General features: G+C 38.4%; 2 protein-coding genes across 2 annotated transcripts; both read right to left on the bottom strand.

Moving 5' to 3' along the window:
* Nucleotides 1–18696: 18696 nt before the first annotated feature.
* Nucleotides 18697–19539, bottom strand: LOC131604994 (uncharacterized). Its single transcript, XM_058877403.1, has one exon. The coding sequence runs from the start codon at nucleotides 19537–19539 to the stop codon at nucleotides 18697–18699; it is 843 nt and encodes a 280-aa protein (XP_058733386.1).
* A 2500-nt stretch (nucleotides 19540–22039) lies between these two features.
* On the bottom strand, nucleotides 22040–23302 carry LOC131604993 (uncharacterized). Its single transcript, XM_058877401.1, has one exon. It carries the CDS (start codon nucleotides 23300–23302, stop codon nucleotides 22040–22042), a length of 1263 nt encoding a protein of 420 aa, XP_058733384.1.
* Nucleotides 23303–26209: the final 2907 nt, after the last annotated feature.

Raw genomic sequence — 26209 nt, 5'->3', positions numbered from 1 at the left:
CAGCATAAGCATAGTCAGGGTATAAGTGCAAGCATGAAATAAACAAGTTCAAAGGGTTTGAGGAGATAAAACCATGAGATTGCATCAGCATTAGCATACATGCATACGCATTAGCATTAGCATATACATATCACAAAAGCCCAATTTTTATTGGCAATCCAAACCATTACAAAGTCCAGTTCCCGTCTGGTAGTCAGTCCTCGTCTGACCGTTACATCAAAATTCAAATCATACAACATATGCATGCGTAAGCATTCACACATACGCATTATACAAACAACAGGGGCATGTGCATAACGCATAAGCATGATGCATACGCATTTACAAAATTCTACATAGGTAAATTTCGCGATAACACTCGCGGATAACCCTATTGGTGGTACAGGTAAATTCTGCGATAACGCTCGCAGATAACCCTGGTGACATAGGTAAATTTCGCGATAACACTCGCGGATAACCCTATTGGTGGTACAGGTAAATTCTGCGATAACACTCGCGGATAACCCTGGTGACATAGGTAAATTTCGCGATAACGCTCGCGAATAACCCTATTGGTGACACAGGTAAATTCTGCGATAATATTCGCAGATAACCCTGTTGGTGCAGGTGAACTTGCTAGAATTATAGCAAGCAATCCTATTGGGGTCCACAAACTACGAAAACTTACTAGAACTATAGTAAGTGGGGGTTCACAAACTGCGGAGGCTTGCTGGCCATAGCAAGCCAATTACACAACCAACAAAAGGTCCTCGCTATGTAAGACTCAGGCCTTAGCAGGACATTTCACTTCACTCATACTCAAACTCAAGGCAAATTTAAGGGTCTTCCAGTATTTAATAACTCTTCGATCTGAACGACGCGAGGTCCATACACTCTTGTCATTCGATCAAAGGTAATTAAATAGGGGCAGCTGTCATACCCCAAAATTTACCTCCCACACTTCTCTCATAACAAGGTTTAAAAGCAAACTTCAAAACCTTGCTCACTCAAATGATCCAGATAACCCACAGTCAACTGATTCAAACCTTAAAGGTCAACTACAATCAAAGCATGATCCAAACCATAATCATTGGGCAAACATCAAGTGTAGGGATGCATAACCACCATTTGATCAAAGATTGATCATGATTCCATTAATAGAAACTCAGAGATGAACAAATGCAAAAAGGTTCAAATTAGGGTTTCTTAGGAGAAAGTCAACCCAACTTTGACTGGGCATAACTTTCACATGGAACATTAAAAATTCCCCACTCAAATCCTATCTTGAAGAAAATTGGATTCTCTACAACTTTGTGTCTCACAAGCAAAGGCTAGAAATGCTTCATTTAAAAGATACAAGGCAAAAGATTACAGGTCATTTTCAGGCATCCTTCAGAAACAGTTTTTTCCCAAAGGGGATATGATCAAGATAAAAGCTTCAAATGAGAAATATGTTCCAAAGGGGCTTGTAGAGGACCTCTTGAGGTTTCTAAAAAGTATTAGAACTCCCTCATAGCTTAAAAATTGAAGGAGATATGCTTGATCAAAGTCAGGTGATTTTGAGGAACCAAATGTGAAAAAGGAGGGTTCAAATTAAGGAATTTTGCAAATGGGCCTATGTTTTTATGGTACAAGCTTGATCCACAAGCAATTAGCTTGTCCAAAACAAAAGGGCACGAAATTTATCATATTAATTGATTTAATATATTTTTTATTTCATTTTTATGATTTAATTAAGTATAAAATCAAATATTATGATAAAATATTCATAAAGGCCAATTTCAATCACAATTAATGTCCAAAATATATTTAATTTTCGTGCTCAAACAAATGGGAAGAGATTGATACAATATTTGGACCAAAATAGAAGGTTTTAATCAAAAATAAAATCAATTTTTCACAATATAGCAAGATTGGATTCAAGCCAAGTTTTGGGCAATTTATTTGACCTAATACATCCTCTATAAGTAGAGGAAGGATGCCACAGGATTAGGGGACGCAAAATTGAGAGAGAGACATACGTGCAAGAACAAGAAAATCACCAAAGAACTTGGATTCGGATTTTGAGTCTTAGGAGGTCTCAGCAAGAATTAAGAGGTGCAAACGCTCCCTTGGAGGCTTCTGAACGTGTCTGGATTGAAGCACGACATCAGCACCCCCAGATTTTTCTCCACTAAGTCAAAGTAAGTCGTTTCAAATCTTGGTTCAATTAGCATCATGTAAGCATGTTCTTGTTGTTTTGTTTGTATGTTTGGCTTTGTTTCATTGCTGTGAATGTTTCTGGATCGGTTAATTGAGTTTTCAGGCGTTGTATCGTGATTCGCCATTGGTAGCCGAGTGAAGGTTTTAGGGTTTAAATTGGGGTTTCTTTGTAGAGGCAAAATTAGGGTAAGTTAATGGTGTGGTTAGACTCGTATGGTGAAAACAAGTAGATCTAGGGGGTCGCGCCTGATTTATGCAAGCACATGCTCTGTTCGCTATTTTTGTGTTCTTGTATTTGCTACGGAAAATTCGTAGCTAAGTCGTAGCGAAATTTGCAGAGGTTTATGAGTCTGGGGTGGAAGATGATAACGTGTCTTGGTCTGGTTGGTTATTTTGAATTTGTGCGCGCGTTTTGATCCACTGCAGGGTTATTTTATTTTATCCATTGATCGCGTGTTACAAACGCGTTGTTAGCGTAGCTCAGTTGGTTGAAGGTTACGTTTGGGAGTGGAGGGTCACAGGTTCGAACCCTCCCTCCAACATATTATTTTTCTGAGAATTACTTCTGGATCTGGTGCGCCTTAGCCTCAAACCTCCACCATGTACCCTCATGATCTAGTCCTTTGGCTCTTCCCCCAATCAGATCTGACGCCTCTAATCAAGTGTCCATACCATGGTCCCTCATGAATATCATATTGAATCATAATCTCAATAAAACCTAATTTCTTTTAATTATTTGTTTACTTTAAATTAAAATACTTATTTTAATATATATTAATTATGTTATAATTATTTTTTAATAAAAATAAATACATGATAATTATATTAAAATTTTTAATTTGTTATTCGCGCCGATTAAATCGATTGATCGCTGTGGTTAACAATGATTTTAATTAAAATACTGTTAAATTAAAATAAAATCAAACTATATTCGATTAAATGGCTGCAGTCATCTTATTGATTGTGGTGATTAATCCTGCCTCGTTCTATAATTAATCTGTTATTATTTGTGACCGTATTAACCGGTTATGAGAGGTAACAGTATAAAATAAAATTCACAAAAATAATAAAATACAATAATCCGTTATTAGTGATAATCGAATCAATCGATTTCAATTGGTAATGGTACAAAACCCCTAATCTTTTGACTATGGTGATCAAACCCATTGATCATTGCGGTTAATTGTACCAAATCAGGGTTGTACGCCCAGAACATCTAAAACAACTCCAAAACATTTTTTCAAACCTCAAACTCCAAATACAGATTTTTATCTACAACAGGCTATTCAAAGCCTTCAAAACCTTCAAATCAAATTTCAAACCTTAAGGGCGTACAACCCGTCCCCCCAAACTACGTAGACTCTGATCCTCCATAAGGAGGTACGTAGGCACTTGGCAACAAGGCGAGTCCCATTCCCTAAAATCTCAATTTTCCCCTTATTCAATTCTTTAGTTATAAAACCTTAACTTTTAGCCATAAAACTTGACCCTTAGATTCAAAGCCAATAGGAAAGGGTTGAGGGTGCCTAACACCTTCCCTCGACCTGAATATAGTATCTTACCCTGGTCTCTATACTGCGTAGGGTTTCCTATTCGCCCTTCAAAATAGGTGGCGACTCTAAGTTATAAATTTTTAGGCAGGTTGCTACAATATTCCGCTGGTTTCAATTCCCCTCTCCTCCGCTGGTTACAATTTCCCTTCCCCGTTATTACTGTTTATATTATACTGCGTGGTTAGTAATTCTAGGGAGTGCAACTTATTAATTGAATTAGTATCACGTAATTTTACAAGATAACATAACTGAACATAATCACGTGATTGGTGCACACACGCACACTTTTGGGTAAACCTCTCTGTTGCCTGTTGCCTGTTGCCTTGTTGCCTTGTGTTTTTTTTGCAGAATAGCCATGTCCCTCGAATACGAGGATACCTCAGCCATGTTTCCTCGATAAATAAAGGTCATGTGACCCTAATGATGCTGCCTTCGATACACTAACATGACCTCGACCTTCGGAAGTTGCCTACGGAAAAGGCTGAGGTATCCTCTGGCTGCCTACGAAAAAGGCTATTCTGATCCTTCCCTTTAGACTACCTGCCTCTCTATGGCATGGGTCAGTCTTAAGGTGAACGATAACTCGACGACCCTTCAACCTCCAAATGAAAGGCTTCCTGCCCTCTATGGCATGGATAGACCCTTTCACCCTGAAAGGCTAAAAGAACTCTTTTTTCAAATTATAAGGTAATTGCCCCTAATTGCCTTGCTCTGGCTAAAATGTCTTTTATCAAATTTTTCTTAAACAAACACTCTCAAGGCTACGCTCATTTACGAGCTAAAGTCCTTGTTTCTTCATCTTCTATACATTTCTAAACTTTTGGTTTCAAAACGAGCAAAGCAATTAAGAGCCCATGGAAAACCATGGATGCAAAGGGTGCCTTACACCTTCCCTTTGCATAATTACCCCCCGAACCCTATTTTATTTAAAAGGTTTTTCCTATTTCTTTTAGCCTTTCTAATTAATTTGGATAAAATAAAAGACGGTGGCGACTCTTGCTTAACCGCGACATTTCGATTATAAAAGTCAGTTCACCGTATTACAGGGATGCCCTAATTTTTTGCCTAAGTCGTTTTTGTTTTTTTATGAAATTTTCCATTTTGACTTAGCGGGCGCTTTTCTCCTTTTCTTCGAATGCTCCTTTGGAAATATTGATCCTTGAATATTGTGACTGCCCTGTTGACTTTGGTTTGTAAGCTTCGACTTTGATACTTCCTCGATCTTGAATGATGTATTGAGGAAGAAGATGTTGTGAATGTTATCTCCATTGCTTCCTCAATCTTGGATGAATGCGAGGAAAATATGCTTGAACCTTATGCTTGAACCTTTGCTTGAATCCTTGCTTGGATTGATTGATTCTCTTGACAACCAAAATGCACCATTGAATTAATCGAAATCTACCCTGCCCCTGGTTGAAATCAAGGTTTTTTTGAAAAGTAGAAACAAGCTCCAACTCCTGGCTCGAGGGGGTGACGAGGGATTAACATCCTTATATCTCCACTGTTTGGGAATTGAAACAATGCCTGTACATCCTCGGCTCGGTCTTACCTTGAAAGCATATGTTTAGCGAGATTTAGTTATTTGTATTCGTCATTCTCCCTTAAGTTTGTTAATAATCCTGAAACCTAGAAAGTCGTGATAGTGAGCGAAATGAATTGACTCCAAAACCTGCACGGTCATCCCATTAGAATTGCTAATCTGAAGGTACAACTTTTTATCTTGATTAACACTTAGCGGTCGTAGGGATTGAAATTCTGACGTGATAAATACTTATTGATCCTAGGGACAATCTCCTTTGTAAATCCATTGACCTTGTTTCACTCCTTAGTTCCTAGAAGTAAGGGGTGACCTCGAATTTTCCTTGGGCACGTCAAACCTGTCGGGAATAAATTGTTAGCGGTGGGTTTTCGTCGTATTGGAACCTCACGAGTTTCCTTTGACTAAACCTCTTTTGCTTTTTCTTAGGATAGTGTCACACCGTTTGCAATCTTCAGAATTGGTAGATTGATAGAGAACACCTATGACCCCTTTGCCCCCTGGTGGGGAGCTAACATATGTCGCCTTCCCTCCATCGTAGTTATGCATCCTTGTTCAGGGTATTGCCCCAATTAGACTAATCCTTGCCCCCAGGTTATCGTATAGCGTCCTTGTAAATTTTGCTTTATTCTAAGACGAACCCCTTTATGACTAGATACCCCTTTAGTGTATCTATGAGGGAACTCTTTTGTTGAACTAATCCGTGCTCGATGATAACCTTTGTTGTATCCACAACCCTACTACGACAAGGCATGGACATGCGGCTGGCATGATGAAAGACATCCCTTTTTTTCTTAGTACGACCAAGATCATTTTTGATGTTTTATCCTCCTTTCTCTGTAGTTTATGATCCTTTGATTTTTCTCCATGAGTCTCGGGAAATCGGCTAGCACGGAAAGCGTGGATGCGGGCGAAGATAGAAATGCAAATGTAAATGTACGAATGCATGAAAATGCAAATGCATGCGTATGCGAGAGACTCCCTGTATTATAACTCCGTGTATGCAATGCAGACGTGTGACATATGATTGTAGGGATAGCCTTAGAGGCGACATTAGACCCTATTGAAATTCCTGCAAGATAGATGTTACGACACGCCAATGCAAATCCTTTAGATTAAGGAGTATGCAGAAGGTAGCGGCTGGTGACCGTTCAAGACAGTCGCCAAGTCTCATGGCCATCGAGAGGCCAATCGACGTGCGTTAATGAGGACGTCCTTCAAGGGAAAGACACGTTGTTGTAAAAACATATGGACGAAAAAAGAAAGTCCCTATAGGCTAGGGAGTACGTTGGAGTAAGCATGGGGTGACCGTTCAAGATAGTCACTGGATCTCATGGCCATCGAGAGGCCAATCGACGTATGCTAACGAAGATGTCCTTCGTACGAAGGATGCAATTTTGGAATTAGAATCCCTATAGGCTAGGGAATGCGTAGATGTAGGCACGAGGTGACCGTTCAAGACAGTCACTAGATCGCATGGCCATCGAGAGGCCAATTGACGTGCGTAAACGAAGATGTTCTTCGTGGGAAGGACACATAGTTGTAAAAAACAAAGATATAAAAGGAAACTCCCTACAGGTTAGGGAGTGCGTAGATGCAGGCGCGGGGTGACTGTTCATGACAGTCACTAGGTCTCATGGCCATCGGGAGGCCAATCAACGTGCATAAATGTAGATGCCCTTCGTGGGAAGGACATTGTCTTGGAAATAGAGTCCCTGCAGGCCAGGGAACGCGTAGGAATACCTGCAAAATCAAAACGCAAGACGTTCACAGTATACAAATTGTAAACACATAATAAGCACATAAGCACATAAGCCCTAGGTTCATAGGTTCGACGTAACGGCTTAGGGTGCCTACCCTTCCCATTGGTATGTTCTAGAAGGTCTCATGGGGTCGTTCGTAGCCGCCGAGACTTTTTGTCTCTTTGGATTTTAGAACAACTCATTTATCCATGAGGTTCGAGTTTTAGGGGTAGGTTCCCAGAGAGAACAGCCAAATACCATGTCCAGCCCTCAACAAGGTCAAGCCTCGTATCAGACCTTTCCGGATATTCAACCCACTCTAAGTGGAATTATAATAAGACTCGTAGGCGATGTAATTCCCCTCCGGTCTTAAATATAATTCCCACGCTTAGGTTTAACGGCAATTTATATACAACCCAAAAATGCAATAAAAATAACAAATATTCAAATAATCAAATATTTAATTAAAACTGCTATAAACAAATTAAATTTTAAATAAATAAATAAATAAAATTAAACAATTTAAATATTTATATAAAAACCATAAACCCTAGAAATTGCAAATAAATATATAAATAAAAATTTAAATATTTAAATATAAAAGGAAAGAAATAAAACCTAAACCCTAATCCAAAACCCTAATTTTGGCAAATTAGCCAAACCCTAAAAAATTCGCCAAAACCCTAAATGATTCGCCAAAACCTAAACCCTGCCAAAACCTATAGGAGCATAATAATTTACAGTTTTGTTATCCCCAGCAGAGTCGCCAGCTGTAGCAACCTGCCCTAAAAATAAAGATTTAGAGTCGCCACCTATTCTACCAGGGCGAATAGGAAACCCTACGCAGTTATGAGATTCGGGGTAAGATTATTATAATCAGGTCGAGGGAAGGTGTTAGGCACTTAATGTAATCACTGCTCCAATGCCTAATCACAACAAGATTGCTAATGGTGTGGATGGCTAGAAGGAGGGACTTTTGGATCATTAGATTTACTTTCATTTGCAATTTCTTTTTTGTTTGTTTAAACATTTAACTTATGATAGACATTATATGTTTTAATGATCATCATTAGTGCATTGCATATGTTTGTCTTGAATAAATCATTTTGCTATCACTCATTTAAAATGTGTTTTTACTTTGTTAATGTTTTGTGATATTTAACTCCTGCTAAGCTGTAAGCCTTTTGAGGGAGGATGACAAAATGATACCGCAACCTCATACATTATACTTTTGAATGGACTATGTTGATGATGTACAGGCATTGTTTCAATTCCTAAACAGTGGAAATATAAGGATGTTAATCCCTCGTCAACCTTTTTAGGTTAGTTCGAAAGCATACTGTCACCAAAAAGGTATCCTTACTCCTTAAGGTTTACCACAAATGCTGAGTTGATATTTCATTTTTACAAATATCACGTTTTCACAGACGTCACATTTTTACATCTTCTGTTTTAATGTTTTTCAAAAATCAAGACATATATACGCATTGCATCTTACGAATTCATTATTAAACATATTCTGCTACATGATTTCAAATGTTAGCATCAGGAAGAATCTACACAGGATACGACTAATGACTAACAGTTATCCCGACAGACAAGATCACTCCAAAAGCAATGTATATAAGGGGCATGACATGCTTTGTCCAATTAATCTGGGGCAATCAAGTCAAGATTCCAAAAATCTCTCAAGAATGCCAAACAATCAGGGGCATGCACCCAAGTGGGTCTAAAGCTACTTCCCACTCAGTCAGGGGCATCGCCTTAAGTCTATGAGTACTAGGGGTATGTCACCCATATTACACATCTCATAAGGTCCTCACAAGGAGAATCTCTCCAAAGTCCCTACTAGCTGGGGCAAAGCTATGCAAGGCCTGTTTGACACCTCGACCAATACTCATTGGTGTGTCCCGATCAATACAAGTCCAGGAACGGCAGTTACTATGACCATTGGGGGGTGTTCAATCATCCATGTCTTCCCACAGTACCGGTTTCATAAAGATATCTTCAAATGTCCTCGTCCCAACAGAGACTTAGTTCCTCAATGGAGTTTACATCTTCGACACTGTCGGTTCCTCGACACTTTTCTCTTCTCCAAACAGAGTTATTCGTCTCTCTAATCCCCAGTCAGGGTACATCGAGATCAATCATTCAAATGGCTCTCATCCCCAAGCAGAAATCATAAATCCCCAGCTGTGCATCTTTAAAACAAGATCAGGCATCAAAATCACAATGATCTAGAGATTTATTTTCTCGATCAAAGCCGAAATCATTAATATACTCCATATGGCTTAAATCATGTTCATGCATCATATTGTAGCAACCTGCCCTAAAAATAAAGATTTAGATTCGCCACCTATTCTACCAGGGCGAATAGGAAACCTTACGCAGTTATGAGATTCGGGGTAAGATTATTATAATCAGGTCGAGGGAAAGTGTTAGGCAGCCTCAACCCTTTCCTAAGGTTTGCATTCAAGGTTAAGGCTTATGGCTAAAATATTTAGGATAATAGCTAAAGAAGTGAAAAGGGCATAATTGAGAGTTTAAATGAATTGAGATTTTAGGGAGGGGGACTTGCCTTGGTTATCCAAGTGCCTACGTATCTCCTTAGGGAGAATCAGAGTCAACATAGTTCGGGTACAGGGTTGTATGCCTTAGAATTTGAATTTGATATGGTTTTAAGGCTTTTTGAATGGCCTATCGTAGTTTTAGAAGTTGTGATTTGAAAGGCATTTTGAATTTCCTGATTGAAAAGGATGAAAATCCGTAGTGTCGTGGTTTAGTGTGTTTTGAATGTTTGGGCGTACAACCCTGATTTAATATGTCACCGTTAGTTGCGATGATCAATAGGTTTGATCATTATAGTTAACGGATTAAATTGGCATTGCTGGTTACTCTGATCGATAGATTCGATCGTCGCGGGCAGCAAATTGAATGTATTTTAGATTTGATATTTTTCATCTCTTGTCTAATGCGACTAATAGATTTAGTCGGGTCGAGAAGAGAATTAATTAAGGATTAATGTTTTCTTTGCCAAATGGGCAATGGGATCGGGCGAACCCTAACGCATTGATAAACCTCTAGAGCTTTTGTGATATTTAATATTAAAGCTAATTAAATAGACTAAATCGATATAATCGAAATAATCGGGAGGAAATCCTAAACCCTAGTCTAATCCTAATTTTATTAATTAACCCTAATTAACAAAATTAAAATATATGCATATTAATATATATAAGTAAACAATTTGTATAAATAATATATATATATATATATAAATATAAAGAAACCTGGTAATAATCTTGTGTGGTACACCTCTGAGACCCCATGATGCACCTTCAGCCTTTCTTACGTTAGATCTGGATTGTAGAGAGATCCTGTGGCCATAGGCGAAGGGTGTACGGTGAATATTCACTATGCGTGCACACCTGATTCACGAGAAAGAAAATGTCAAAAAACATTGTCACTCGCCTGGGTTCGAACCCAGGCCTTTTGATTTTATAAAACCTTCCCATTAGCCAGCTGCACCAGGCACTTCCTTTGATAATATTATTCATCCAAGAAAATAAATATGAGAGCTGCATGGGTAATGGGGAAAGTCAAGAAAAATAAAGTCAGTGGGGTCCACCATCCGCGCGCGACCAATCAGAAAACGAAAGGGGTAATGTTGACTCTCAACTAGCCATTGGAATCTCGCCACGTCTACGGGGGGAGGATAATGTTGCTGACTCACGAATCAGCCGTCCCCACGCATGCAAGCTGCTGTTCGTCTTCCCCATTCTCCATTACCTGCGGAAACAACCATGTATTTTGCTGCGGAATTTCCTTCCAATAAACCTTTGAATTTTTCTGTTCTTTTGAAAGCCCGCGAAACCGATGCAACCGCCAGCGAAAACAACCCAGACCCCCCATATCGATCCTTGCGAGTTCAATGGTGGTGGTCTCGAGACCTAAAACGGCCCTTAACACAGAAACCGAATCATCTTTCTTCTTAGCCCTAATAATGGCGAATCCTTGTTTAAAGCTCAAAGCTTCCATTTTGTACGTCAAACCTGTTCTAAATCAACTCACAAGCTTATTCCAATCGTTAAATCGCATGTAGGCATCGAGAATGAACGAAACCGAAAATCCAAAAACAATATGTTTTTTTATGAAACTTGTTGCGTGCGTTATGGCATTATAGAAGCTTAAGGTCGAATCAAACTCACCTTTTCTTACCTTAGGGACAGCGAGGGATGGATATCTGGCCTTGCAAGTGACCAGACCTTTTTCATGGCATCACACCTATTCTTCCTTTATTCTTTCATTGAACCCTAGCCCTTGTGCCTCCCATTTTCGTCCCCCCTTTGCTTCCCAATTATTTTTAGAATATATATGAGTGTATTAGGGTTTGATATGGGCTTGGTCTTTGCCTTATGAGAAAAATATAATTTCCATTAGAAAATATCATAAAATCTTTCTATTTTGAGCTAAATATATTTCATGCACTTTTCAATTCTTTCGTGGCCTTTGGATCAAGTTGGGATTTGATTAAATCAAAAGGAAAAAATTAGAACAATAATCACATAATTATTTCATGATTTTATTGGATTTTATTTGAAATTAAGTGGTTAAAATCAAATTTAAATAAAATAAAAATCATAAAATATATAAGAATTGGTTTATGGGCCTCTTTTATGCTTGTAATCACGTCCATAATCCATAGTAATAAGCCCATTACTCAAAATCCTTAATTTCATCAATTAGGGTTTTATGGTTTTCTAGAAAATCGACCAACTTGCATGCCTCGTATCTCCCTCCATTTTAATCATATGAATGCATTCTAGGACTTTTTAGAAAGCTAAAAGAGTCCTCTAAATGACATCTTTGGTTTCATCTCAATTGAAGCTTCCATGCTCAAGTCATGAGCTTTGACCTAAAAGGTGTTTTTCGTTGACTTTCATAAGGACCTGTAATGTTTTTGTCCATATCTCCCAAATGGTGCATTTATTGATTTTGGGCCCAACATCAAAGTTGTAGAGAATGAAATTTCCTTAAGAATAGGCTTTGGTTGGACAATTTCTGACAAACCATGTGAGAGTTATGACCGGTCAAAGTTGAGTTGACTTTTTTAGTTAAAAAACCCTGATTTGAACCTTTGATTAGGAGAGAGTGACTTGAGTTTAACCATTGAGCGTTGAACCCTTGAAGATGAAATAAGACGGGCAAATTTTGGGGTATGACACATATATCATATACATATCCATACATTTCATATAGTGCGCAACATACAAGTTTCTCATTTATTTTGAGAAACTCATCACATAATACATACATCATGACATTGCATAGAAACTAACTTGTTGATGCTCTGTCTGTTCTATATTATTGTCTAATGTTTGGCTAAAACATATAATAGCAGTAAATGGTCTAATTGTGAATCTTGCAAGTTTAAAAAGAACAAAACAGGTACAAGCAAGATGTTAGATGGAATGTCATGACATCAACTCATGACATCGCGCATGCAGAACTGGAAGGAAGAATCAGTTTATAATTAACTGGTACATGATATATGAAGAATATTTTGTAATCCTATGTGGCACAAATTTAAAGGTCAAGAGAATAATTGAAGAATAAGATCAGAAGATTGAAGATTCAGCAGTTTCTAATTTAGGAGATAAATTAGGAAACTCATGAACAAAAGACCTTATTTGTAGCAGAATATTTTTGCATATTTGTAACAGCAAGGAGTGCTGCGATTTGTAAGCCCAAGTCCAATTGGGATCAGGTTATAAATAGGAAACTTTGTAACCTAGTTTTATATAGAAAACCTTGTTTACAAACGATGTAGTCATTAGGGTTTCTATAGGTAGACCACCTAGGTTGTGGGATGGCTGCCATGTCCTTCTCGAAACCTGTAGGTTAGAGAAGTGATTGTCCTCACTCGAAACCTATAGGTAAGAGTTGAATATTGTATTCTTGATCAAAGCTATGAAGCAAGATCAAGTTATTGTTCATTGTTAATTGTGTAAATAGCTGTTGCAGGGTTGTAACAGTTAGGTATCACTAGGGAGTGAGCAAAGGTTCTCTTGTCTTGGATGGAGTTCTGAGATAAAGGTTGCATTGGGTAGTGACTAGGTAAACAAGAGGTTTTTTATCTGTAAACCAGAGGTTGTTTGCATAAATTAGTACTACTGATAGTGAAATCTTCTTCCTGGCTTGGTAGCCCCCAGAGTAGGTAGTTAGACCGAACTGGGTAAACAATTAATTGTGTTATTTATCTTCTGCATTGTTTGTTCAGTTATGAATGTTATGAAATTGTTTATAACATCAAGTTCATAAGTGTTAGCCGTTCCTAAACAAAACCATATAAAGATTATAATCTGGTTATGTCTACTGAACATGTGTGATCCCAGGTCTCATTGACTCGTGTTTAGGAGTAATTAATAAATGGGGGATCTTTCTATTCTTCCTCTGCTACATTAATAACAGATCAGATGTCTTGACATCGGGATTGACATCCCAGTCTGTCATACCAGAATATCAATTGGTATCAGAGCAGGCATCCTATCTGTTTTTGGATGAGATCCATGAGGGATAAATTCTGGTTATGGTAAAGGTAGAAGATTGTTTGAACAAAGAATGTTCATATTGTATGGTCCCTTGAAGTGGAGGATGGACCAAGGAGCTGTGATGCTGGAACAAGGAGTGCTAAATCCAAAGACTTCATGCGGGAGTGAAGAACTTGAATTTCAGAACTAATTCGACCAGTATCTTTGGACAGAGAAGAATCGCTTCAAAACCTTCATGCGAGAGTGAAGATATTGATAAGGTAACCTCTGTATTCTTGTGAGTTTGTCAGTTCAAGATTTTGGTTAGGTCTAGTCAGTTGCTTGATGCAGAAGCAAGCATTGTGCAAGGTTGAGCAGCAATCAATCTGTAGTTATCCTGCTTACTACTAACACTTAAAGTAAGCATTGTGTGAATTCTGTTGAGGTATGACTATTTTCCGCTGCATAGTCTCTGAGAAACCCTAGGGTTATGTATAATCAACAGAATGTATGGCAGGTATTGACAGCTATAATTAAAGTGTCAACGATACTCAAGTAACCTCTGAAGTCCACTCATAATGACATGGTTTATTAGAGCGGATGAATGTCAACTGATCAATGATATTCATAATTATCTGCAAGTGTGTACCCTGAAAATTTCAAGGCTAAGTGTTCCTAGAAGGAGGAACAAATGTTCTACTAGATGTTAGGACATTAAGAACTGGTATGCAGCTACCAGCTGAAGAACAAATGTTCTGGTGCTAAACTAATATAGTGTGAGAATATTGGTTTGGAACCTACTCCTGGTCTAGAAGAGGAGACATCTGGCTAAGTTAATCAAGACACGATTAACATATGCTCAGTACTTCTAAGAAAACTCATGAAGGTATTCCTTTCTGATCCTTTGTGTTGTACATATGAAGAGCCTATATCTGCGAGTTTCCTCTGATCAACGAAACCAGATAAGTATTCATAACCATAAAGCAGTTGTTGGAACTGAATACCGTGTCTCAATCACAGTGAAATATGGTTAAGAATGGGTACTGCCCTAGTTGTTATCCAGAAAGGGTAGTGTTGTTTGAAATCAAGGAAGTCAGATGAATCTGACTAATTCAGTGTCATGTTATAACTAAGTATGTTCCAGAAACCTAGCTGAGGGAATCTCCTCTATAGGTACAGACTATGGCATCCATCATCTCAAAATCAGAATGAGAGTCTGAAGAAAAGCCTATTGAGATGCTAGCTACTTTATCCCTTGATATGTCTGGATATTACTGATAATTGGATTATTCTGTTATTATCCCGAGTGTTGTCAATTTGACATTAAAGATGTTAACCAAGAACCATGAAGGATGATGTCATATCTGATGTTACAACATCATCTTAAGATCTTCAGTTATTTTGTTTATTTGCCAAGGAAAAAGTATAAACGTGAAGAGGTAATCAGTCATAATGACCTAGTGTGTGTAGCAAATTATAACTGAAAAGCTGGTAAGTACTTTGACGGGAGACTTAGTACTTATTAGGTTTAGAACCTGGATGCTGGACTGAGAAGAAGTTTTTCTAGCCATGAGTTCTCAATTATCTTCACACATCAAAGAAGAAGGCAAGAGTCTCTGATGTGGCATATTGATTCTGTTAAATATCTTGATGGGAGCTGGATATTTACAAGGTCTGTATAAAATAACTCAGACGTGTATATTGAAGATCAATTTATGGTTATACAATCATAGTTTCTTCTATTCCAAGTTACAGAGTGTGGCAATCTGAATCTTATGTAGCAAGCAAACTAAGGTTTCTAAACTTGGAAACTGTGGAAAATTCCAAATGAAGGGAACTTCAAGGACGAGCATGAAAGATGTCCTAAAGTTGTATATCTCAGGGGGAGTAAAAGAGTATGAAGATCAGCAAAGACAATGTTTTTCTGCTTCTATCCATTTGCAAAGTCTTTTCAAAGACTAATCTTAAAGAAAGAAGAACAAAGTCACACAAAAAAAACCTCAGAACATAACTCAAATCATGTTTATTCTCAAAGACCAGTAAAGAATATTCTTTGCATTATCATCTGACGACATGAATTGATGGTGTGTATCACTTATTCTGATCTAAGTGCATGATCTAACCTATGCACAAGTCCACCTGGTGCAGTTCGTTCTCAAATAACATTTCTTGATGAAGACTTTGTTTAAAGTCCAGGTATGTTGTTTAAATTGCTCAGGTTTATAGAGTCTTTTCCTTTTGTTTGAGTCTTGTTTGAGTCCCTCATGTTCTTCTTTCGGATATGAGAAGTGTCTAGAGTCTAGGTTATGATTGTCTAATTGAGTCCATCATAGGGTTTAAGGGTAGTGTTTAGGCATTGTTAAGTCTAAGGTCATTCTTTACAACTGTTTGGTAAAGAATAAAGAGTCTTGTTTCGTGTCGTGAACATAAATTGTTTCTTGTGTTCCAAGTCCTCTATAGAGAAAGTGTTATCTTTATGGATAGTCAGAGTCTGTTTGAGTTCAGATGAACTTGTATCTTAAGTGGTACCAACATCACAAGGTACGTATTTCTTGGAAGAAGGACTGGGAATATACATTAGAAGTTTGAAAAAGCAACATTATTGTCTAAAGTGGCAGTTCAGGCATAATGTGGATTAGAATGGGCAGGTTCTGATCTAGGTGTAAGTAATGTGTTCTGGAAATACATAATTACTTTCATGATGAAGACTTCACTTAGTGAAGATGACTATGAAGATAAAAGTTCTATGATCGGATCAACACAACTAAGGATAAAGGAGAATCTCTTCTGTTCAAGGAGCATGTTAATCAATGTGTGAGATTGAAAAACACCATATCAAGAAGGATTTAGAATTATCTTAAGCAGACCATGATCTAATTCAAACATGGTAAGGTTATGCTCAACAAAATTCAAGGAGTGGCAGTTCTGTTTGTTGAGATTGTGGCAACCTCTCTGTGTGTGCTTCTAGTATCAAGAGGTCATCTGTTGATCGTTTCTGAAGGAGATAAGTTATTAGGCAAGGTTCTGTTGAAGAAAGAGATGAAACTTGTGGAAAATACTGGTAGTACAATGTCATTATCCAAAATTTTCCCATCACATTTTTATTCTCAAGCTCGTACAAGTATCAAAAGCTCAAGACTTGACTAAACACACACTCCACTAATCAAAGGGTCCTCAAATTAGGGTTTTGGATTTGCTAAGGAGAAAGGATGTATCAAGGCCTCAAGTAAGCTTCATATGATCTCTTAGGATTCAAATCATCCCCATGACAAGTTTCAAGCCTCAGTTTACAAGATTGCTTAGTCAAATGCTCAAATGGTCTACAATCGATCAGTTTGACCTAAAAGTCAACTATGGTCAAATCACAGTCAAAATCCCTGATTTTTGGTCAACATCCTTAATTTGAAGTAACATTCATCATTTGATCAAGGGTTGATCATGATTCATCGAGGAAAGTTCAGAAACCAGCAAAACTCAAAGTTTCTAAATTAGGGTTTTGGACCTAAAAGTCAACTGAACTTTGACCAGCCATAACTCTCATATGGAACGTCAGAAATTTCTCAACTAAAGCCTATCTTGAAGGAAATTGAATTCTCTACAACTTTGTCTCTCTAATGCCAAGGCCAGAAATGCTTCATTTAAGAGATATGGTCCAAAAGATTATAGGTCCTTTTTGAAAGTCAACCAAAAGCAGTTTTTTGTCAAAGCCCATATCACCAAGATAAAATTCTCAAATGGAAAAAGGGTTCCAAGGTGACTTGTAGAGGACATCTTGAGGTTTCCAAAAAGTCCTAGAAATCTTCCATATCTTAAAAATTGAGGGAGATATGCCTTGTCAAAAATGGACAAATTTGAGTGAAAAATGTGAAGTAAATATGGTCCAAAATGAGTTTTCTTGCAAATGGGCCCAAACTTTTTTGATTCAATCTTGATCTTCAAGTTATCAAAGAGGTCCAAATCCAAATCTACGAATTTGTGATGAATATTTGATTTGATTTGAATTTTTGTTCATTTAAAAGAAGATTTAAATCAAATAAATGAAGGAAAATTTGAGGGATTTGATTTGGCTCTTGATTCCAATCATAATCAATCATCAAATAACTTATTTTTGATACACATTTCGTGACAAAGAAGATTGGAATGATTGAGAGCAAATTGGCCAAATATAGAAGCTTCCATAAATCAAATTTTCCAAACTTGCAATCCAAGATTCAAAAGGATTTAATTCAGAATTGTTACCCTAATCTATTCATCTATAAGTACACAATCTTTCCAGACGCAGGGGGGTTTTTAGGCAGTCCTAAAGCACTAGTAAAATGTTCAAGAAATTCAAGAATTATTCAAGATTCAGTTCAAGAGTTTGGAGAGGTTTCAAAGCGTTTTGAAGATTCAAGCGTGTTGCTGGGATGATTCCGAAGCTATACCAATCCTTAACTCTAACCAACGCATGCTAAATCGCTACATACGAGTCACTGTTTTCCCTTTCCTAAATTTTTTCGATTGCATTAATTTGTGTATCATAAACTGGTTTTGAGGATATATTTGTGTTCATGTGAGTGTGTGTGAGGTTTCTGGATTGTTTAATTCATGATTAGCTTCAGGAGTGGAGATTTACCATGATTGCGTTCTAGGGTTTCGTTTTAGGGCTTTACGTTGCAGGAGAAATTAACTCAAAATAATGCCATCATGGTGTTGGGAGGATCAAAACGAGTGGATCCATGGTGTTATTTGGAATTTCTTGTGTGTATTTTGCTGTTTCTTTATTGTAGGAGATATAGCGACGGACAAACGTCCATAGGTATAAACCATGGCTATGCCAGCGGACAAACGAAGAAGATGATTTCGTGGCGAGACATCATTGGTCCAATTCAAATAGAAAACGCGCGCTGTATTTTGTGGTGTCCAGAGATCCTGTGCCCTTGCTTTGTATTTAGCTAACATGCGTCGTCGTCCATAAGCCATCTGATCTCCGCGCAATTTGATCCAACGCTTCCAGGACTGCAGGCACACCATGGACCTCCCTGCCTCAACCACACAGGATCAGTCGCCAGGTTTCTCAATTTTTTTTTTTGAAGAAATAAAAACTATTATTAACATTTCAAAAAACAGTTAATTACAAGAGGAGACAAATGGAGTCTCCAAAGCAAAAAGACCTATAACATCAAATTCCTAGCAATAAACTCCTTGTATTTCCTATAGCTCCATCCTCTATGAATGATAGCTTCTTTAATATTATGTACAACTTTTCCTATATCATGGATATTGCCAAAGCATACATCATTACGGAAACGCCAGCATTGGTACACACACTCAGCAGCAGCCATCTTTAGTATACCCACTTTGATACCCTTCCCCTTTCCACTCCTGGTAAGCCATTGTAGCTCTTGTGACCACTCAAGAGGCGTATGCCCTATGTGAAGCCAATCCAAGATTTCAGACCATATGTTCTTCATGGTACTACAACCATAAAACAGATGCTCCATAGTTTCATTATGGTTGCAGAAGCAGCAATTGGTATCATTGATGAGACCAAACTTTGCAAGTCTTTCTCTAGTGGCCAGCCTTTTGTGACAAGCAAGCCAAAGACAATAGAGTGCTCGAGGCCTGGCTATATTTCCTGCAAAAAGAACAGACCAGCTCACATTAGTGTAATTTCTATTCAGATCCCTGTAGATTTTGCCCATCCTGAATTTGCTCTCGTGTAGGGTTTGATTCCAAGTGTTGAGGATCACAGGGATTACAGCTCTAGCTTTCAGAATTCCCTTCACTATCCAAGAGGAGTCGTGTTTCAGCTCCATCTCCATGACATCCTGATCTCTTATATAGTAAGAGTGCATCCAAAGGACCCATAAGCTATCAGTTTTCTTCCTCAAGTCCCATAGCAACTTGAGCATTGTGACTTTATTCCAAACATCCAAATCAATGATGTGTAGTCCACCCTTTTCTATAGGTTTGCAAACTTCCTTCCATGCTATGGGGCTCTTTTTGCTGGGCATAGTTCCTCCAGTCCAGATGAAAACTCTGCACGCATTATTGATCCGCTTGATAACATGCTTAGGTATAGGGAAACACTGAAGCCAATAGCTAGTTATAGCAAAGCTAATGGCTTTCACAAGCTGCACTCTTCCAGCAAGACTGAGAAGTTTAGAGCTCTAGTGATGGATTCTCTTGAGGATCCTGTCTATAAGAGGCAGATAATGAGCAATAGACAGTTTTTTACTAGATAGAGGGACTCCAAGGTACCTGAAAGGCAGCTGTCCCAGGTTGAATCCAGTAGTAGAAAGAATTTGATCCTTAGTGCTGTCATCCACTGCCCCCATGTATACAAAACATTTGCTGGGATTGACAACCAGCCCAGTGGAGTTAGAAAAGACCTGTAGAGTGTCCATAAGCATTTGAATGGATCCCACATCTCCTTTAGAGAAGAATAGGATATCATCAGCAAAAATCAGGTGAGTGAGGCTCAACTTCTTGCATCTAGGATGATGTTTGAAAGCTGGGTTCACTTGCATCTTAAGGAGGAGTCTAGACATATATTCCATAACCAAAACAAACAAGAGGGGGGATATGGGATCACCCTGCCTGATGCCCCTTTCAGCCTTCATCAGTCTAGTATGCTCCCCATTTATATTGAATCTGTAGGAGACAGAAGTAACACCATTCATAATCCATGTCACAAATTGAGCAGGAAACCCTAGCTCTGCCAGGATAGTCTTTAGAGCTTGCCAATTAAGCATATCATATGCTTTTTGAAGGTCCAACTGAATCAGATTCCTAGGAGTGCCATGCTTCCTGCTATAGCCTTTTATGAGCTCATAGGCTAGAAGGATGTGTTTGTGTATATGTTGTCCAGGGATAAAAGCAGCCTGGTGTTTGCTGACAATAGACCCTATGACTTTAGCCATTCTAGCAGTGAGGATCTTGGAATATATCTTGTAGACTATGGTGCAACAAGCAATTGGCCTGTAGTCTTTCAGCTGCTTTGCCTCAGGGAACTTTGGAATTAAGGTGACAAGAGTGCTATTGAATCCCTTGAACATAGTACTAGTTCTGAACCAATATCTGATGGTACAAATTAAGTCCTTTTGGACAATAGGCCAGCAGCTCTTGAAGAACTTAGCACTATAGCCATCTATCCCTAGACTCTTGCAGTCTCCCATATCATGTAGAGCATCATAGATCTCCTCTTCACTGATAGGTTTGATGAGATCTTCCCTCTGCTCATTGTTCAGGCAATTACCCTCTCTCATAACCTGCAATTTGATTTGAGATAGGTTTCTTCCCTCCTTACCCATAAGTTCACCATAGAAACTGAGAACTCTATCCTCCATGCCCTGTTTGTCATTCACTTTAGTGCCATCAGTTAAACAAATCTTCATTCTATTTGAGTTAGCCTTAGCTTTCAAAGATGCCTGGAAGAACTGGTTGTTCCCATCTCCCAATCTTATCCAATCTATCTTAGCTTTCTGCTGTAAGACCTTCTCTTAGAGCTCTTGCCATTTTATTATTTCCATAGTCTTTTCCTTAACATCATGAATGAGAGAAGCATTCAGAAGGTATCTAGAGAGCTCCTGCTGACAGTTGTGTAGCTCAGCCCTGGTAGTCAGGATGTGCCTCTGGATATCAGTGAGGGGCTTGCTCAAATGTCTTATGACAGATTTCAGCCTTTTGAGTTTCTCCCATAGGACAAAGGGAGGACTGCCACTCAAAGGTTCTGCCCAGTTTTTTGCTACAATCTCATGGAAACCATTCAGTTCAGTGACACAGTTAATGAACTTGAAGTGTCTTTGTGAAGGCTTTGTGGGATTCTGTCTATAAAGATGCATAATAACATGATCTGACACACTAGGTGGGAGATGCTCTAGGTGTACATCCATGTGGAGGAACCAGGCTGGGTTGCCTAAAACTCTATCTATTCTAGAGTAGATAGGGTCCAGCTCATGTTTGTTATGCCAAGTGAAATAGTCACCCTTGTTTTCCATCTCAGCCAGATTACATCTGTCCATCATACTCTGCAAATCTGTGAATTCTGATTCAGTAACTAACCTCCCTCCAATCCGATCCTTGCTTCTAAGAACGTTGTTGAAATATCCCACAATGCACCAAGGGGTATTGCTGTTGGGATTGATCTTCTCTATGTCGTTCCATAAACATCTTCTGCTGGCCAAAGTGTCATGGCATACACAATAGTCATGAAACACTTAAGGTTACCTTGAAGTTCCTGCACCCTGCAGTGTAACATTTGGTCTGTGCTAGCAATCAGGGATATAGCACTGTGGCTAGATTTCCAGCTCACCCAAATCCTGCCATTGGGATGGTGAGAGTAGTTGTCCAGGTACCTATCATAATATTGCAGCTTACTACGGATGGTGTTGGCTCTGTTCTGTTTTACACGTGTCTCAAGTAAAATGCAAATCTCAGGGTTAAGCTTGGAGAGAAGGGAGCTAATCTCTCTAACTTTACCACATTTGTTGAGCCCCCTAACATTCCATGAGGTTAGCATGGATCAGGTTCTGTTTGCAATGGAGGTTCAGCCAAATCCCCCAAAGCATCAAACCCGTTGTTGCTAGCAAAATTAGGAGTCCCCAATGAGCAGCTATGTCGATTAGTACTCCTTCCTTTACAATCTCCTTTTGGTGTAGTCAAGGTCTCTTCATCTTTGTTGCTACTGCTCTCATTCAAATTTGATCCCTCCACTAATGTTAGTACAGGAGTTTTGTCCTTCTGCAGCCTGGTAGGTACAGTTGGATCAACCTTCTCAATGGAGGGCACAATTTGAGTCCCCTGGGCAGTTACAGGCTCCTTTGGTTTCCATTGAGGAATGAACTTCTTTGTGGCACAATTATGACCGAATCTTTGGCATTTCCCACAGAATTTAGGCAACCATTCATACTCCACATCCTGTGATACAAGCTCACCCTCAGCATTCTGTATTGTGACAACTTTAGGTACCTCCTGTGTAGCATCTATTTCCACAAGGATTCTAGCATAAGACACCCTGAGTTTGTGTGCAGTGCACTCGTCTGTGACCACAGGTCTTCCAATAGCACTACCAATTTTCTTGAGGCTGTTTGCTCCCCAGTACTCCAATGGCAATTGAGGTAGCTTCACCCATAGGGGAATGGTTCTAAGCATATCTTTCTTCATACTAAAATTAGGTTTCCAATCTCTTAGTATCATAGGCATATTCTTGATCATATATGGTCCATTCATCAAAATTTCCTCCTCCTTGAATGATTTGAACTTCATGAGAAAATAGCCATCATCATGGTAAAGCAGATCAGGCAATTGAACAGTGTTCCAATTCTTCATCATGAACTGTTTAACACTATTCATACTCAAATCCCCTCCCAAAACATACATGATTAGAGCACTCTCCCAATACAATACTTCAGATTCAATATCAGATTTCTCAATTTCAACAACTACACTACCATTAACCACTTTGGGAGCAATGAAATCAAGAACCATACTGTTTTTTCGATTGTTGCTGATAACATCCACCCATAGCTTGCGAGCTTGTTCCCCTTCCGGTGGGTTTAGGGTTTCCGTCACCACAGGTTGTGTCTGCTTCTTGGCTTGTTCATCTTGTTGGTGACCCGAGCTACTGCGAGAATCATCATGAACTTCTATGGCTACACGTTCAGGTGGTACTTCCGGTTGTTCGCACAGACTCACCGGTGGAGATTCTGGCGGCGACGGTTCCGTTAATGATGGAGGTCTCCCCCGTCCCCTTCCTCTCCCTTTTCCCCGCGCCATTACACGTTGATGTTGGTTTCTCAATTTTTTATTTTTATTTATATAAACTCCCTTTTCTTTTAATTATTTAAATTAGTTTTTTTATAGTTTTAATTAGTTTAATTAGTTAATAATAGTTTTGATTAAGTAATTAGAATAATTAGTTTATAATTTTAATTAAATTATTTTAATTAGTTAATTTTTAAATTATTTTAATTAGTTAATTGATTAGGAAGCTAGGTGAATAATTTAAGAATAATTTTAATTAATTAAAATAATTAGGTTTAAATAATTAATATTTGGTTCGATTATATTTAATAATCGCGCTGATTATTAATATTTGCTTCTGATTAAAAACATATGCAAATTAATATTAATATTTAATATAAATTTTATACGCACAAATAAGGTTAATTCGTTAATTGTTTTAATCAAACCAATTGATTATGATAATTAGCGACAAATTAATTTGTCAAGCTAATTTGTATTAGGGTCGATTTGTTAATTATTTTAATCAAATCAATTGATTAAGATGATTAATAATAAATTATTCAATTTACAATCACCCTTAAACAAATAAAGTAATCTAATCCAAAAAAAACACAATTATGATAATTAGTAATAAAATCGATACTTGTTAATTTGTTAATTATGTTGATCAAAGCTACTAATCAACGCGATTAACAATACTAAGGTTTAAAACATTAAACAGGGTTGTATGCCACGTAATAATTCATTAACATTTCACAAACTACGAACTACGATAATTGCATAACTGCGAACTGCAATTTAAATCACACCTCTAACATACAAACTTCAAAGGTGTACAACCTCTAAAAATACACCAACATACCCCGAACTATGTAGACTCTGATCCTCCATAAGGAGGTACGTAGGCACTTGGCAACAAGGCGAGTCCCCTTCCCCAAAACTTCAATAGGGTTAAGGTTTTCCCTATTTAACTGTCTGTCACCCTTCTTTATTAGCCATAAACCATTACCTTAGACAAAACCTCAGGAAAGGGTTAAGGGTGCCTAACACCTTCCCTTGACCTGATTATAATAACTTATCGAGATCTCTAAAACTTCGAAGGGTTTAAAATCTAAAATTTTTAGGGCAGGTTGCAACAGCTGGCGACTCTGCTGGGGATAATTGGTGAATTATTATGCTCCTAGGTTTGGTTTAGGGTTTAGGTATATGTTTAATCATTAGGTTTTGGCTAATTTTTTACGGTTAGGATTTTGGGGTTAGGGTTTAGGTTTTTTTATTCAATATTTAATTCTCTTTTTATTTACAGTTTTTTTTAATTATTTACAGTAATTTAAATGAATATCTGATTAATTGCATATTTGTTTTATTGCATTTGTTGGGATATATAAATTGCTGCTAAAACATAAGTGTGGGAATTATCTTTAAGACCAGAGGAGACTTGCATCGCCTACGAGTCTTAATGATAATTCCTCTCAGAGTGGGTTGAATATCCGGAAATGTCCAAATCGAGGCTTGACTTTGTTGAGTGCATGACTGGGTATTTAGCTGATCTCTCTGGGAACCTACCCCTAAAACTCGAACCTCATGGAAAAATGAGTTGTTCTAAAATTCAAAGAGACAAAAAGTCTTGGAGGCTACGAACGACCCCATGAGACCTTTATAGAACCACCTATGGGAAGGGTAGACAACCTTATGCCGTCATACCGAACTTATGAACTTAGGGTTAGGTGCTTATTATATGTTTGTGATTTATATACTACGAATATCTCCGTTTTAATTCTGCAGGTCTTTCTACGCGTCCCTAGCCTGTAGGGATTCTATTTCCAAGATCATGTCCTTCTCACGAAGGACATCTCCATTTATGCACGCCAATTGGCCTCTCGATGGCCATGAGACCTAGTGGATTTCTTGAACAATCACCCTGTGCCTACATCTACGTACTCCCTAGCCGGTAGGGATTCTACTTCTAAGATCGCATTCTTCACACGAAGGACATCTTTGTTAGCATACGTCAATTAGCCTCTCGAGGGCCATGAGATCTAGTGACTGTCTTGAACGGTCACCCCATGCTTACTCCCACGCGCCCCCTAACTTGTAGGGTTTTGGATTTCCATTTATACATCTTTCAACCCTAGCCTGTAGGGACTTCACTTCGTCCGGCATCGTCCTTAGATAGGTTGTGTTCCGCATAGAGAACCTTCCCACGAGGGACAACTTCGTTAGTACACATCGAACTACCCCTTGATGGCCATGAGATTTGGTGACTGTCTTAAACGGTCACCAGCTGCTACCTTCTGCCTACTCCATAATCTAAGGGATTTCCATTGACACGTCATAACATCTAGCTTGCAAGGATTTCACTAGGGTCTAATGTCACCTCTAAATCCGCATAGGCTATCCTTAGGGTTATATTTGTCGCACGTCTGCATTGTGTTACATATAAGGAGTCACAATATACACAAAAAGAGGAGTCTTTTGCATACGCATGCATTTGCATTTTCATACATTCGTACATTTACATTTGCATTTCTATCTTCGCCCGCATCCATACTTACAGTGCTAGCCGATTTCCCGAGACTCACGAAGAAAATTAAAAGGATCACAAAATATAGAGAGAGAAGGATAAATTATTAAGAGATGAAAATGAACTTGGTCTTACAAAGAGAAAAAGGATGCCTTTCACCATGCCCACCACATGTCCATGCCTTTTCGTAACAGGATTATAAATACAATATAGGTTGTCATCGAGCAAGGATTAGTTCAACAAAGAAGTTCCCCCATAGATACACTCAAGAGGTATCTAGTAATAAAGGGGTTCATCTTAGAACATAGCAAATCTTACAAGGGTGCTCTGCGATAACTTTGGGGGCAAGGGTCAGTCCAACTGGGGCAATATCCTGAACAAAGACGCATAATTATGATGGAGGGAAGGCGACA

The sequence above is a fragment of the Vicia villosa genome, linkage group LG5, assembly GCF_029867415.1.
Source record: "Vicia villosa cultivar HV-30 ecotype Madison, WI linkage group LG5, Vvil1.0, whole genome shotgun sequence".
NCBI lineage: Eukaryota > Viridiplantae > Streptophyta > Magnoliopsida > Fabales > Fabaceae > Vicia > Vicia villosa.
Note: the sequence above shows the minus strand (reverse complement) of the source record. Positions and strands in the feature narration are given on the sequence as shown.